The sequence below is a fragment of the Gorilla gorilla genome, chromosome 15 (assembly GCF_029281585.2).
Source record: "Gorilla gorilla gorilla isolate KB3781 chromosome 15, NHGRI_mGorGor1-v2.1_pri, whole genome shotgun sequence".
Classification (NCBI taxonomy): Eukaryota; Metazoa; Chordata; class Mammalia; order Primates; family Hominidae; genus Gorilla; species Gorilla gorilla.
This window is the reverse complement of record NC_073239.2, coordinates 71,685,375-71,700,716: the sequence shown is the minus strand read 5'-3', so window position 1 is coordinate 71,700,716 and position 15,342 is coordinate 71,685,375. Positions and strand designations below refer to the sequence as shown.

Sequence of the window (15,342 nt, the reverse complement as noted above, 5' to 3'; positions counted from 1 at the left end):
TGGGGCTGCTGTGAGGGGAAGCTCCTGGAGAGGGTGACATGGGGCAGGGACCCAAATGAGCGTGGGCATGAGGATCCTGGGGAGAAACGCTCCAGGTGGAGAGCACAGCAAGGGCAAAGGCTCTGAGGGGGGAGTCTGAGGAACAGCAAGGAGGCCTGCGATGGAGCAGGTGGGCAATGGTGTCCCGTCAGACACCTAAGCCTGAGCCTGGAGGCCTTGGGCCGGGGCAGGGATGCTGAAATCTAGTCTAAGATGGGAAACCAGGGCAGGTTTCGAGCAAGGGAGTGACAAGTTTTACAAGGATCATTCTGGAGAGGAATATGTATAGAACTGTAATATAATATATATGTCTTTATGTGTTGTATAATAAAATTGGATCATTCTGCACATATAGGTTGATATACTGGGCACTACTTATTAAAAAAACAAATAAAAGTTGATTCTGATAGATATTTTTCTCTATGCCAGATGCTCATAGAGGCCCAAACACTTGTGGCTGGGGCTTGGGAGCCTGGGGCCCTGCCTGGCATGGCGGCTGGGGTGGGCCCTCTGCAACAAAGCTGCTCTCCTTGTGTTTGTGCACATCAAGGTCTTCCTAGGACCTGGAAAGGACCTTGATAATCAGGGTCCCAATCACTTATGAAGTATTTGTTTTTTTTTTTGGAGACAGAGTCTTACTCTGTTGCCACTTACTCTGAGTGCAGTGGCATGATCTCGGCCCACTACAACCTCCGCCTCCTAGGTTCAAGCAATTCTCCTGCCTCAGCCTCCCGAAGAGCTGGGATTATGGGCATGTGCCACCACGCCCAACTAATTTTTGTATTTTTAGCAGAGATGGGGTTTCACCATGTTGGCCAGGCTGGTCTTGAACTTCTGACCCCAGGTGGTCCGTCCACCTCAGCCTCCCAAAGTGCTGGGATTACAGGCGTGAGCCACCACACCCAGCCCAAAGTATTTAATTTCCTGAGAGCTCAGAATAGCAAGGACATTTTAAAAAGCCTGAGGCATGAGTATCCAATCCATTCCTGGGGTCATCCCTTACACTTGCTTGATGGCGTCAGGGAATGCAAACATATGAAATGTGATCATTTCTGCACCCAAACATTTCCAATCAATCGATCAGAAAAAGGAAAGCTGAGGACGGCAGGCTTGGACGTGCCTGTTTCAACTGTGGGCAGCGAAGAACACCAACAGCCACACCCTGTCGTTGGCAGGAACCTGCTTTTTTTTGGCGGGGAGGGGTGGGAAGCGGAGCCTGGATTATGCCTTAGCCTAGTTGGCACGAAGGGTTTATGAAGGAAGTGAAATTTTAATTAGCCACCAGAATTGTCTCTCAAACCTGGCCAGGGCCACTGTTCAGCCTATTTTAGGGGAGAAAGTCCCTTTTTCTCTTAGGAGAGTTTCGCGTCTGCCACCTTCCTTCTACATATGACAGATGTCTCTGCAGGAGTCAGGCGTGATCCTGATCACTCCTTCCCTGCTGCCCACAGTAGACCTGGCCCTTTCCCAGCATCTAGACACCATCATGTGATTGGCTTCCTTGACTTGACCTGGTGATGTGACCAGGGCAGGCACAGGGAGGTGAGCTAGCTGACCCGTGCCAGGAGAGCACCTACCACCTTTTCTGATCAGACTGCATGCTAACTAGGGGACCCCTGGATCCTACCTTGAGGTCCTGCCAACAGCCCAACCAGCCCCTGGGTTGTGGGGGACACTGACCTCCTTGTCCAGCCCCTGACTAAGGAGGGGAAGGGAAAAGAGAGGGATGAAGCTTCCCCATGAAGAGGGGCCAGGAAAGCCACGCTGGGGTGATCACATGTATCCCTGCCATGCCATCCCATGCAGCTGCTGTCAATGGGATGAGCAAATGCATGCTTGGGACACTCTGTCAACTGCACCAAACCCCTGCCTGCTCTTGTCACATGGCAAGAAGGTTTCTCCAGCTAGTGGTGAGAGGAGATTTTGGTTATGTGAAGAGCCTTCAAACAGGAAACATATGCATGCCCCATTCAAATCTTATCTGATTCTTCTATTGGAGGCAACCACACCAAACAAAACAAAACAAAACAAAACAAAACACACACACACACACACACACACACACACAAATAAACCAAACACATAACAAATAATGTTGGACACTTTCTATAAAATATAACTTCCCAGGAATCATGTAGAATTTTTTTCCCCTCATAGATATCAAGCCATTGTCTCAAAGATAACACTTGGCTTACAACCAGTTAGCTCATCCTGTGCTCAAGCTGGCATCAGTAGCATGGCACTGTGATCATCAGGTCATGTTCCTGACACTTAAAAATGAATTCCTGAACTCAAAACAGAGTGCCCAAATTGAGAAGGAAACAGGGAAATGGCCAGAATGGAAATCAATCTAGCACCTTTGACTGTAAGAATTATCCTTGTTGACAAAAAATTGGGAATCCACCCAAGTCTTCACTGATCCTTCATACCAAAAATATAATCCCACATGATAAACACAAAGAGGCAAAGTGAAGCTGTTCATTAACTAACGTGCTGTTACAAAGCTGAGGAGCTCCTTTGAGAGCAGACAGTGGGAAGTCTGGTCCACCACTGACCACAGCCATCACTCAGGAGACAAGCAGGAAGGAAATTACTTCCTGACTTATACCAGCCCTGATGTGGCTAACTTGGGTCTTGGAGGAAGGCTGGTTCAGTGCCTTTCCTGGGCATATGACAACAAGCTGCAAACCATCTGGAAAAGAGAGTCTTGAGCAGCCGAAGTGTCCTCGACACTCATGTGATATCTCTAGCTCCATCCTTCCCTTTGTGTAAGAATTGGGATTCTCACATAATAGACAGGACTCCTGTATCTAGCGCATCTATTCTTTCCTCCTCTCATGCACCCATCAGCTGCTGAGCCCTGTCATCAACCAGGCACTGTTACACACTGGGGATATGAAAACAAATTAAGTCATAATCTTTGCTCTAAGGTGCTTGCAGTTTCTGGGACCCACACGGTATGATGGGCATCAGGGCAGGGAGCTGTGGGAACATATAAGAGGGATCCCTGACCACCACTGCATGTTTCAGGAAAGGATAAACAGCACGAAAGGAACAAAGGATGACAGGACGCTATACGTGGCCGAGCAGGGCTCAGGGTGGCCAGAGATGAAGCTGAAGAGCTTTTCCAAGTCCTTAGCAACCAACTTGCTAAGGAGTTTGGACTCACTCGAGTTTCTTTTTCTTAAAATCAGGATACCAGCAGCTCTCCTGATTACCTTAGGAAGTTTGCTGTAAGGGCCAAATCCACCGATAGGGGTGAAACATTTTAAAAAAGTATACAATGCACCTTACTGGTATAAGGCATTATTACTCCAGAAATATTTAGCATTTAATATTAAGTTTATCTGCTGTTTCTCTGCAGCACTTGATGGAATTGGGGGTCTCAGATCTGAACCCAAGAGGACAAGATCTGGATGTGTTTGAAGAAAAGGCACAGGCTTACAGAGAAGCATTTTCTCCTTCTGTAAGCAGCAATAAATGGAAGTGAGGTGAATGCATGAGTGTGTGTGTATATTTCCTTCCTCCATGCCAAGGACCCAGGCTCAGAACATGGCTTAGTTTCACAGTTTGAGAGTGAACTGAAAAGGCAGGATGGTGAGTAAAAGCACATGGAAACATTTTCATTACTCAAGATAAATGTTGAAAATTCTGCTCCAGTGACCATTCTAATTTTCCTTTTCCACCACGTATCTTGAGAAGTCTGCAATTCTGTACCCCATGGCCCCTCACCCATTCACACCAACTGGTTCACAGGCTTCTGCTTCTGTTTCCTCCCATTCCCCTAAAACTCCTATCATCATGGCATAGTGACCTGCTGAGGGCCAATTTCAGAGGACAGTGTTCCGTCTCCATTGTACGTGACACTTCCATGGCACCTGGCGGGATTCCTTCCTTCAAACCCTCCTGACCCTCTGGGCGAGTATACCCTGTGTTATTGTTCAGTCCCTCCATATCTTACGGTGCTCCTCAGGGCCTGTGCACGCTCTTGACCCTTGGCACACACTTCCGGGGAGTACCTATTATCAGTTACACTCAGATGATGCACAATTGGTCCTTTCAAACCTTGTGGGGCTCCTGGACTCTAGACCTGCTCTTCTGGCAACTGACTTGCCATTTCCACTTGGGTGTCTCACAGGCACCTCAGACTCAACCCTTCCCATGGACCTACATTTCCCGCCCCCACTTCTCCTATCTTTTCTGTCCCCAAATACTACGACACTCAAACTCAAGCCTCGTCACAATCACCAGACTCCCTCTAAATGATCTCTATCCTCCTCCTCCATCCTCACTGCCTCTATTTTGGTTCAAGGTCCCATCAAGACTTGCTATAGTTTCCTAATGAGTTTCCCGGCCAACATCCAGCTCTTCTGAAGGCTTCCCACCTCATCACTGCACAGCGGTCTATTTCACCTCAGGAAGCTTCCCCCACCTGCTATGGTGATGACATCGATCAGACTGGGTTGTGAGATCATATGGTGCCATATCTAACTGTCCCAATGCACGTCCCCAGCTCCCCATGGCAGGAACCATGTATGACTCACGGTTAATCTCCAATGGATGGGGCAAATTGAGTCCCAGGCAGCTGCTTGATAAGGGTTCAGTAACTGAACAAAAGAGCTCTGCACACAGAACTCAGACAGCCACCACTGATTATGAACTAACTATGGGCGGGGCCCCAGCTATCTCCTTAGAAATCTACGTGATGTAAGAATATGGGAGGCAGGCAAGGGCAGATGACTTTTTTTCCAACAGCATCATCAGCCCAGCGGTGTCTGTGAATGCCTGAGAAATGGCTGATTTGAGTCTGCCACTGGTGCCGTCAGTGGTAACAGGTTACAAACAACTCACTCCCTTGCAAAGCAGGAGAGGTAGGGGTTCCAGAGAAGACAGAGGAGGGCCAGGGGATGCATCCTCAGTCGATGCCTGAGAGAGACTGCCTCCCACCCCATCTCATCAGCTCATGCAGGGACAATATACAGGATGTCCAAACATTCGGGTATTCTGATGCAAGCTCAACCAGTCATCTGACACACATAAGCTCTCTTCTCTCTCAAAGAAGTCAGACTCGATAAACTCACAATTTCTTTCCACTTGACCACTGGCTGCCATCACACTTTGCTCTGCATGTGGCATCTTTTTAACTTTCCCATTCCAGTGAACAGGGGAGTCACTATTATTCTAGGTGCAAAATCTGGGACACGGAAAACATCACTGACTTATCAAAGGCTAGATGGAAAGTCGATGGCATGTCAGGGTCACCCTTGCTACCTGGCTGCCAGAGTGTTCCCCATGCTGACTTCTGCCAGGCTGCAGGGAATAAAGCTAACAGTAATTTGTCTCCCAGGTGGGTGCGCTTCCTCAGTGATGGAGGATATGAATGAATCCTCAAGGCTGCTCCAGAAAGAAGGGAAGAAATCACTCTTTTACCATAACACCTAGCAATCAAATCCTTATGCAAAATGTTTTCCGTACTTTCTAACAAAGAAAGAGTAAATTGGCCTTTTGAATGTTCCCCCGAAGAGAATGGTTTCTCAATTTAAAAATGGCAATAGTCACTTAGACAAGCTGCTTTCTAAAGTAGTATAAAATTGAAAACAACAACAAATAAACCTCAGGTTCAATTGGATAGCTCACTTGTAATTTGTAATTCACTTTAAGTAAGAAGAGGTCTTTAATCACGGATGTGCACGTGAGAAGCCTCTGTCCATCTGGCCAGAGGTTTAAAAAGAAACGTTTCTTACAAAGTTATATATGTATATTCTATAAATATATATATAACATATATTATATGCATTAAAATAACTTTATATAGTCTATATGTGTAGGGAAAAGAGAGATCAGACTGTTACTGTGTCTATGTAGAAAGGAAAGACATAAGAGACTCCATTTTGAAAAAGACCTGTACTTTAAACAATTGCTTTGCTGAGATGTTGTTAATTTGTAGCTTTGCTGCAGCCACTTTTCCCCAGCCACTTTGACCCAACGTGGAGCTCACAAAAACATGTGTTGTATGAAATCAAGGTTTAAGGGATCTAGGGCTGTGCAGGACGTGCCTTGTTAACAAAATGTTTACAAGCAGTATACTTGGTAAAAGTCATCGCCATTCTCTAGTCTCAATAAACCAGGGGCACAATGCACTGCAGAAAGCCGCAGGGACCTCTGCCCTTGAAAGCGGGGTATTGTCCAAGGTTTCTTCCCAGGTGATAGTCTGAAATATGGCCTCATGGGATGAGAAAGACCCGACCATGCCCCAGCCCAACACCCGTAAAGGGTCTGTGCTGAGGTGGATTAGTAAAAGAGGAAAGCCTCTTGCAGTTGAGATAGAGGAAGGCCACTGTCTCCTGCCTGCCCCTGGGAACTGAATGTCTCGGTATAAAACCCGATTGTACATTTGTTCAATTCTGATATAGGAGAAAAACTGCCCTGTGATGGGAGGCAAGACACGTTTGCAGCAATGCTGCCTTGTTATTCTTTACTCCACTGAGATGTTTGGGTGGAGAGAAACATAAATCTGGCTTACGTGTACGTCCAGTCATAGTACCTTCCCTTGAACTTAATTATGACATAGATTCTATTGCTCACATGTTTTTCTCCTTATTATCACCCTGCCCTCCTACTACATTCCTTTTTGCTGAAATAACGAAGATAGTAACCAATAAAAACAGGGAACTCAGAGACCGGTGCAGGTGCAGGTCCTTCGTATGCTGAGTGCTGGTCCCCTGGGCCCACTATTGTTTCTCTGTACTTTGTCTCTGTGTCTTATTTCTTTTCTCAGTCTCTCGTCCCGCCCGACTAGAAATACCCACAGGTGTGGAGGGGCAGGCCACCCCTTCATATATGAAATTATACACACACACATCTTTGTGCACCTGCTGAAAAATTACCACTCCATTAAATGTTTATGTGCTCACAAAACTTGCTTTAGCGCTACCTCCCTCAATACTCTGTTCCCTTCCAAAATCCAAAAGCTCCCTGGGATTACTAGAAGAGGTTACCTCTAAAGCTCTGCAGGCTGCAAATACCCACAGAACTTCCCACTCACCACTCTTGCCTCCCAGTACCCATGCATAAGAATCCCAACCCTGAAGCAGAAGCAATGCTGGTTCACACTTGTGTGAGGCATGAGGCCTGCCCTCATTTGGATCTTAGATGAAATCATGTCGTCATTAAGTCCTAAAAATGACATTGTTACCAGGGCAGCATCCAGACACAAAGGTAAGAAGAGGACCTGTCTAGGCAGCAAATAAAATGGGACAGTAGGCAACTGATCACTGCTTTTAACGTTGGAATAAACTTTTTTCAGCATTTAGCATTTTTGAGATAGTTCCTATCAGAGTCACAGGGACCCATTCTGTTGTTAAGTTAAAGCCTGGAATTATTCTCTTGAGAGCCAAATATGTCTGCCTGCCAAATGCTTTTGAACCCCACTATCTGCAGTGTACCTGTTGGTATTTGCCACTCTGGGGGCAGCTTTTCTCAAAACAGACCCTCCCCTGGGAGGACAGTGAGACCAAAGCACACTGCATATTCCCTGCCCTGTTTTGCCAAGATTTCAGCCTCTGATTGTGAACTGGACACCTCACTGATCTCTACAAATGTATATGAGGCAGAGACACAAACGTATATAAAAAGGGTGCATTTGACAGCACTTCATCAGGGCTCTAGGACGGCCAGGCAAGGCAGCCTGGGCCCAGGGAATAAGCACACTGAGGCATCAGCTTCCAAAGAAGCACGTGTAACCAGGAAGTTTCACTTCAAAATCATTCCGTTTTCTCTGACTTTGGTAAGGAAACCACATGGTATGCTCTAGAAGGTCTGTCGATGACACTTCCAGTGGAGAATTTTCCTTGGTCCATTTTCCCATAATGAAAGTGGAAATGTTCCCTCATCCGATAACTTACCCTTTCCAAAGACTTCAGGAGATTTTGTCTTTCTTTGAGCTTCTGAATACTGATGACAATTTTGTGTCTTGCACCTTTGGTAACATTCTGTAATTAAATAACAAGTTACATTTAAATGTATATTTAAAAACATATTTTTAAGAATCAGCTTACAGATTCTTGGAGGCTTTTACTGTCTTCTTTGCTCCTATATGTTCACGGGCTGATCAATATCCACTTATCTCTTGCATTAGTACCCATCATCATAAACCTCTTCTTACTAAATATTATTATTATTTTTTGAGACAGGGTCTCACTGTAGTTGCTCAGGCTAGAGTACAGTGGCGCCATCTTAGCTCACTGCAGCCTTGACCTCCTGGGCTCAGGTGATTCTCTCACCTCAGTCTCCCAAGTAGCTGGGACTACAGGCCACCAAACCTGGCTAATTTTTGTATTTTTAGTAGAGATGGGGTTTTGCCATGCTGCCCAGGCTGGTCTCAAACTCCTGGGCTCAAGCAATCTTCCCACCTCAGCCTCCCAAAGTGCTGGAATTCTAGGCATGAGCCACCGCACCCAGCCATCTTCTTAATTCTAACTCCATCTGGCTACATATTTGCCCATGTCTTTTGACTGTGCTTTTTATCTGTATTCGTATCTTTCTGTATCTTAGAGAGAGATGTGGAACAGCCAATTATTCTACCCAGCATGAAATTTCTTCATAGCCTTAGAAGATAATTTTTAAGTCATGCACTCTTCCTTTTCTCCAGGCTTTATAATTTCAGTCCCCCTCAGTTTCCCTAAAGGTCCCAACCCCATATAGATATTCATGGCTTTCTCAAACCCTCCCTGTGTTTTTACCCATCTTGAAAAGATGAGCAGCCCAGTAGAGTCCACATGGAGTGTCATAAAACATGGGGAATTTGTTAGTTTGCAGCTTGTCTTTTGTTTCTCTAAGGAAAAGTAGAATAGAAAATTACTTAAATTCATAATTCAGTCATCTCTTCAGGTAAATGATTAGGATTCACAGTAAGAGTTGTGGATTTTATCTTCTTAACTGGGTAGCAATGGTGAGCCTAAGGATTTAGTTAAATAGTTGTTGATAATAGATACTGCAAATTTCCTGATAGACAGCCGTTTCTCAAATAAGGTCTCTAACTCAAACATCTTGCAACTATTCCATAGAATTCTTCTTAAAGAAGGAAAAGATAGGAATATCAACAACATCTTTACTAGAAAAATTAAGACTCAAATGACACGTGAACCCAGTCTCTAAGATGAAACACTGGGGGTATATTTCTGTTTACCCTTAACTTTGGGTTCTAGTGAATTAAATTACTCTGAAAAGTTTGTGCTGGCCTCTGGCTTTGCCCTCAATTATTGTTTTTTTCCCTCAAGTTGAACAACTGATGACTTAGATTTTTTTCCTCAACTCTGACCCAAACACAAAAATGCTCTTAGAAAAGCTCTCATCAACCCCTGGGATTTCAAGGAGCAATCAAGATCCAAAAAGAGGTGGGAGAAATGTTAGGAAGTTGAAATGAGTGCCTTTCGTTCTCTGAGAATGTGCAGTGACTTTGGGCTTTGTGTTGTGTCTCCATATTGGGAGTCCGCCAGGCCTGCAGGGTTAAATGAGGGTACCGAATAAGTACTGGGGAACTGGTGATCTGCGGGGAGGTATGCGTCCAGACCAGCCATGCCCAAATGGTACAATCTCCTTTTCCTGCAAAGGAAATATTCTTAGCCTATTCAGACCATCGATTCTTTTAAATCATTGCTGAAAGGAAACTGAGGCCAATGTGAAACATGCAAATAGCATTTTAAACAAGGGAAACAAAGACATTGGTCAGATCCATTTACCCGAGCACAGCATGGTAGGAAACATGCTTAGTTTCAGGGGTTCTGTTGACTGGCCTTTGGCATCCACATTGGGGAAAGATGCCTTAGAAGGAAGGGGAACCTTTGTATTTTTATGGCATGCAGAAGGGAAATGAAATCTGAGACCTATGGAAATCTCATTCTCAATGATTGTCTCATGTTAGAAGAAAAAAATATTTTGTATAATTTACTCCAATCTCAAGAAAGACTGGCCTGAACATGACTTTTTAAAAATGTTGGGGCGGGTCTGAGGCATGACCTGGTGCATCTACTCAGCAGTCCAGTTAGAAGCAGGCTGATTTGTAACTGGACTAGAAAACAGACAATGGATCTGTCACTTCCCAAACAAGCCAAGCCCTGCTCGAGCAGAGGAAGGGAGAGAGCAAGAAAAGCAAAGGCAGGGATGTAGATTCTTTGTGGCATGGTCAAATGTTACTTCTCCTAGGAAAATCCACCGATTCCTCCCTGGCACCTGGAACTTTCAAGTGTGCCGAGATTATGCCTTTTCACACCACTTGATCTCACCCTCACGACCCTGCAGTTATCTGCTTGTCTTCCAACTCCTATTGGACCCTGAAGGCAAGAATCCACCCAGTTTTGCTCACCATGGAATGCTGGCCAGCACCCCACAGTTTCCAGCACAGGGCAGGCAACTGTGTGGGCATAGGTATGGGTCCAAACAAGGTTGTCCAGGCCTTGAACTTCAGGTCCTGCCTGGGGCACCCTCTCAGGGAACAGTCACCTCAAGCACATACCTGCGCCTCCAGCTGGCACTCGGTGAGGGCCATCATCTCCTCATAGGTCATCTGGGAGAAAAGCGCGGCATATTTGTGCAGGCGGAGGCTTTTTAGCCAGGCTGGAACATCTGTGGTGCAAGATGTGCAAGAGATGGGGAGAGAAATGAGAGGGAATGAGAAGAGATGACGAGAGATGTAGGAACAGAGAAAGGAAAAGAGGGTGATGGTCAAAGGAAAAAAAAAGAAAAAAGAACACCTTTATGTTACTATGTATTTAATTTTAGCTGAGATGCAGAAGTCTCAGGCTAGCCCTGACATTCCTACTGGTGGGCTCCTTTATTCTACTTAGACCAGGAGTACTGACTTGGGGTCCGTGAGCTTCAGGGCATCCAGAAATCCCCTAAAATCATATCCCAACTTGTGAGTAGATGGGGAGTTTTCTGGGCAGAGGGCCATCCATAGCTTCTATAAGATTCCCAAAGGGGTTCATGACCAAAAAGATGGCAGGGAACAACTGCATTAGCTGGACCGCTTCATCGAGTTGGAAAGAGCCGGCTTCGAATGTTAGAGCTACACGAGCAGACTATGACCTCAAGATAATTTTTGTACATTCAATGCAGATTTTCACACACTGTTTCAGCCACTCCTACAGTGATAGGAAAATGGTGGAGTCACCCATTCCTAGCCTGATCTTTCCCCATGAAAAATGCCTCCCTATATATACCTGAATGGGAAAAAGGGCATCCTGATCCCCAAAACTGTTTCTGTCGTGGGGGTGTGTCCGCTGACCATTTCTCCAAGCTATGGAATGTATCTGGACGCATCTTTGACTTTTTACTTGATTGTCAACCAAAAATATATCAGGACTTGAAAGGCCCAAAGATTGGCTAGGCCATAGGATAATGGAAGTTCTAAAGTGCATCTGAAATAACCCCCAAGTCTGAGATTCTAAAGTTAAGAAAAGTAAAGGGTAACTGCATTGAAAATCCACAGGAGAACTATTACCTTGTTAAATAAAACCAAAACAAAGTATTTGCCCATATTCTTTCAGTCAGAGTTTGTGAGCTGATAGGATCTTTGGAAAGTTTCCAGAATCATCTTCCCTCATCCCTAGATCATTCTAAAGATGGCGAAATGAAGTCATTAATCCTAGATCACAGAGCAAGTGTGTGGTGAAATGGCAACCAGAACCCAGATCTCCTGATTCCTAGCTCATTCCTACAATGTACCAATTCTTATAAAATGAGGACCAAACAGCCTATCAGTGGCTGAAAAACAGTGGCTGTAAACTACTTTGAAATGCTAAAGCATTGGGTAAATGTTATTCCTGTTTTTTATGAAGTATTATCTATTACCAATCATGTCGATTACAGGATTCTATCAATTGCTAAATGCTTTATTCTGAGGCACTGACCACACACATTCCAAAACAAGCGAGCACCTTCCAATTTTTCAATGTTTAGAGTAGATAAATGTTGAGATTGATGAAAGAGGCCTGGACTATTCTGAAATCAGGCCCTGCTTCCTGAGTGAACCAACTCCAGGTTTAGGGAATGCGGGTATGGGATAATCTCCTGAACTCAAAAGACTTAGGTGGGGATGATGGGCCTGGTGAGATTACTTGTTGATTTGCAGTAATGCAAAGGCCAATGAAGGGGAATTTCTGGAGAATTGAAATTGGACAGTCAATGGCATCTTAAGAACAGACTCAGTTATCTCAGGCTAGAAATCACTCCATTCTGTGCTTGAAAGCCCTTCACTCTACTATGACAAGCAAGAGTCCCTCTGTGACCATTATTAACCACAAACAGACAAGACTTCCCCAACACATCATACTAACCCCTTACATCATCCTCACTCAAATTGCAGTTGGATCAAGAGTCCAGGACATGGCAGCTCAGGAGTCTGGAACCTTCTATCCTGCAACATCCTGGAGCTATTTCACCAGGCTTCATTTTCCACCATGCTTTTATTTCTGCTGAAATAATGCTAATGCTTCTGCAGAGTGAGCGGCACTGATTTTAACTACAGCTTTGGCTTTCAGGCCAACAGCATGTTACCACTCTGTCACCAGGTTTCACGTTTGCTATTTACATCTTGAAAGTCCCAAGTCACTGCTCAGAAAACTCAATAATCATGATTCAGAGAAGCCTGGGTAACCCAGTGCTGCTCTTGGGCACAATTCATCACAAAAGAGAAGGTAGCAGGCTCTTGGACCAAATTTTCACTGGGTGCCCTACAGCTGAACCATGCAAAATCCACTGATGATGAACAGAATCCTGAGCTATTGAATCGTGTTATAGACATGGTGCTTTATAAACCAAGGTGATAACGTGGTGTTTTAAGAGTCAGAAAGTGTGGGTTGGAGTGCAAATCCCAGCTCAATCAGTGCTAGATCCTTTTCTATAAAACTATTTTGACAAGTTAGAATTGCCCTGGTTAGAGGAGTGGAAGAGCTGGCCTCATTCATTTAGTCAAAACACTGGGAGTAGTTTTCCTAAAAAAGGCTCCTATCCAACTTCAAAACATGATGAGTTAGGCCTTCCTGAAGAGTTACTTCTAGATGCATTCCTGGGCAATGTAAGCTCCTTTTGGCCCTGTGTTTCTTGAGGCAGGTACGCACGGACACTGTTTTTAGAGCAAGCATTGTCCTATCTCAGTGCCATGTGCTCAAAGAGCACTCCCTCCTGTAAGGAGAACGGAAAAACAAAGAAGAGGAAATCCCAGCTCTTAAGAACATAGCCTACTAACCTTTCACCCTCTGGATTGTGGTGAGGTACCTTCCCTTGCCAAGGATTAGAACAAAACTGTTAAAAGAGAAACAAACCAGAGAAGCAAGAGCCTTGACCATTTCATTCCCCCGAAGTCAGGAATTCTAATGACTTGGATGCTGGATTCTGTAAGCTGTTGGCCAGGGATAGACTCAAACGAAAAGCTCAGGTCCTTTCCCATGGTCCAAATGCCACATTGTTGGATGCAATGCTAAGAACCACCTACTGTAACTTCCCATCTACCTTTTACATTCTGTGAAGCTGTGGGCTGTGGCTATGGTTGGAAAATGCAGGCAAACAGGGAGAAGCAGAACTGTTTCCTGCAGAAGCTGATATGTGATTGAAGGCATGCATGCCTCTTGTTGGCACACACCTGTTTGGCTTCCTTGGATGCTCCTGATGGACATGCCACTGGGGGTCTCAAACTAGAAAGTCACTCTCCTATGCAGTGTGAGAAAGATAAAGATGCTTTTGCTATATGCTGGGCTGACTTCTTTGCCAAGTGTGGGAATCCTGATATTTGCTCATTCAACATTTATTGAATGCCTATTATGGGGGCCAAGCTCTGTGAAGACACGACCCTTCCATTAAGGAACTTTTAATCTAGAGAGAATGGCTGACTTATACAAAAATTATAACAGCAATAGGACAAGCGCTGAGTATACATAGGGTTCTAGGGGAGCACAGAACGATGAGCCTTTTGGTTTGCCATGGGGAGCGAGGGGCAGCTTCAAAGTACAATAACTTGGTGTCTCCACTAGGATGGCCACAGTGAGGAAGCCATTTCAGGAAGCAGGAAGGAAACACAGAGTCAAGAGGGCATTCAGGGTAGAGCAGACACATGGGTGGATGGGGGAATGGCTAGAGACAAGGCGGGTCAAATAGGCAGGGGGTCAAATGGCTGAGATATGCAATGCTGAACAAAGAGAGTCGACTTCATCTTGTGGGTGGCGAGAAACTGCTGAAACCTGAGTAGCAGAACACAATCAGATGAGTGTGCTAGAAAGGCAATGGCTATCAATGTAAAGGCTGGCCTGGCGGATGGTGACAGTGAAGGCCAGGACATGAACTTAAGGAAGATCCTGATGATGGCTTGGGGTGCGTGACAGAGGAGAAAGAAAGGATGGAAATTGACAGTACTTGAAGATCAGGGAAGAGCAGGGAGTGACAGAGACAAAGTAGCTGGAGATGACTCCTTTGATTCAGGTTTGGTGAGATAGAGAAAACAGGGGAGCAGCAGGTTTGGGGTGAGAAGAGAGAGAGGGTAAACTCCATTTGAGATCAGCTGGCTGTCAATGCCTTTGGGTCATACAAGGGGAGAAGTCAACCAGTCAAGGTCTTGGAAGAAAAGTCTGAGCTGGAGAACAAGGTTCCTTGTCAGTAGTTCATGGTGGTTGTTTTAGCCACAGAAGTGGGTGAATCTCTCTGGCAAAGAGCATGGGGTGAGAGCCATGCTAGAGCTCTGGGAGTAGCAGACTTTCAGGGGGAAGTGCAAGGAGAGAATGCCAACAGGTAGGAGGTTTCTGGGACAAAGCACCACTATGCATGTGCACATCAGTGGGTCTCATCCCACAGTCTTCATCCTTCAGAAAGCTCCTAGACCTTGCTGCAAGTCCACACTGATTTATCTTCTCATGGTCATTCTTGATAATAGTGCTACACTCATCTTGTATATGTTCTATATTTGCCTGCTGGTCTTTACCAGTGGGATTCAGTTTTAAATCATGCTGATTTCTATTTCCTTTTTAGAATTTAGATAAACCAGCCACAGGGAGGCTGTGTGGTGTGTACAACAGTTCACACAGAAGCGGGGCTACAGTTAGAACTGGGAGTGCTTGTCTCTAATGCATGCTGCAGAAATGGCCGCAAATTTGAGTCAGATCAACAGACCATGCAGCACCCGACCCACAAACAAGGAAACCCCATAAGACAGAAAGATGGGATCGATATTGCTGAAGAGCCCAATATCGAATGCAGCATGAAGGGCAGGGAGAAAGGCATCTCTGGCAGACAGAAACATGAACAGCCTTGTTCCCA

General features: G+C 45.2%; 1 protein-coding gene across 9 annotated transcripts in view; it reads right to left on the bottom strand.

Moving 5' to 3' along the window:
* The window catches only part of SAMD4A (sterile alpha motif domain containing 4A), a 225,604-nt gene that overhangs the window by 33,808 nt on the left and 176,454 nt on the right, over positions 1-15,342 (bottom strand). For 8 of the 9 annotated variants that reach the window (XM_055361408.2, XM_055361409.2, XM_055361411.2 and 5 more), the window contains 2 exons: positions 10,553-10,662; positions 7,944-8,030 (listed from right to left, as the gene is read on the bottom strand). In XM_055361408.2, coding sequence (XP_055217383.1) covers positions 7,944-8,030; positions 10,553-10,662 — 197 coding nt within the window. Of the gene's footprint in view, positions 1-4,583; positions 4,694-7,943; positions 8,031-10,552; positions 10,663-15,342 lie in introns of those variants that run through there. The other variant, XM_019009951.4, reaches the window with a different exon arrangement.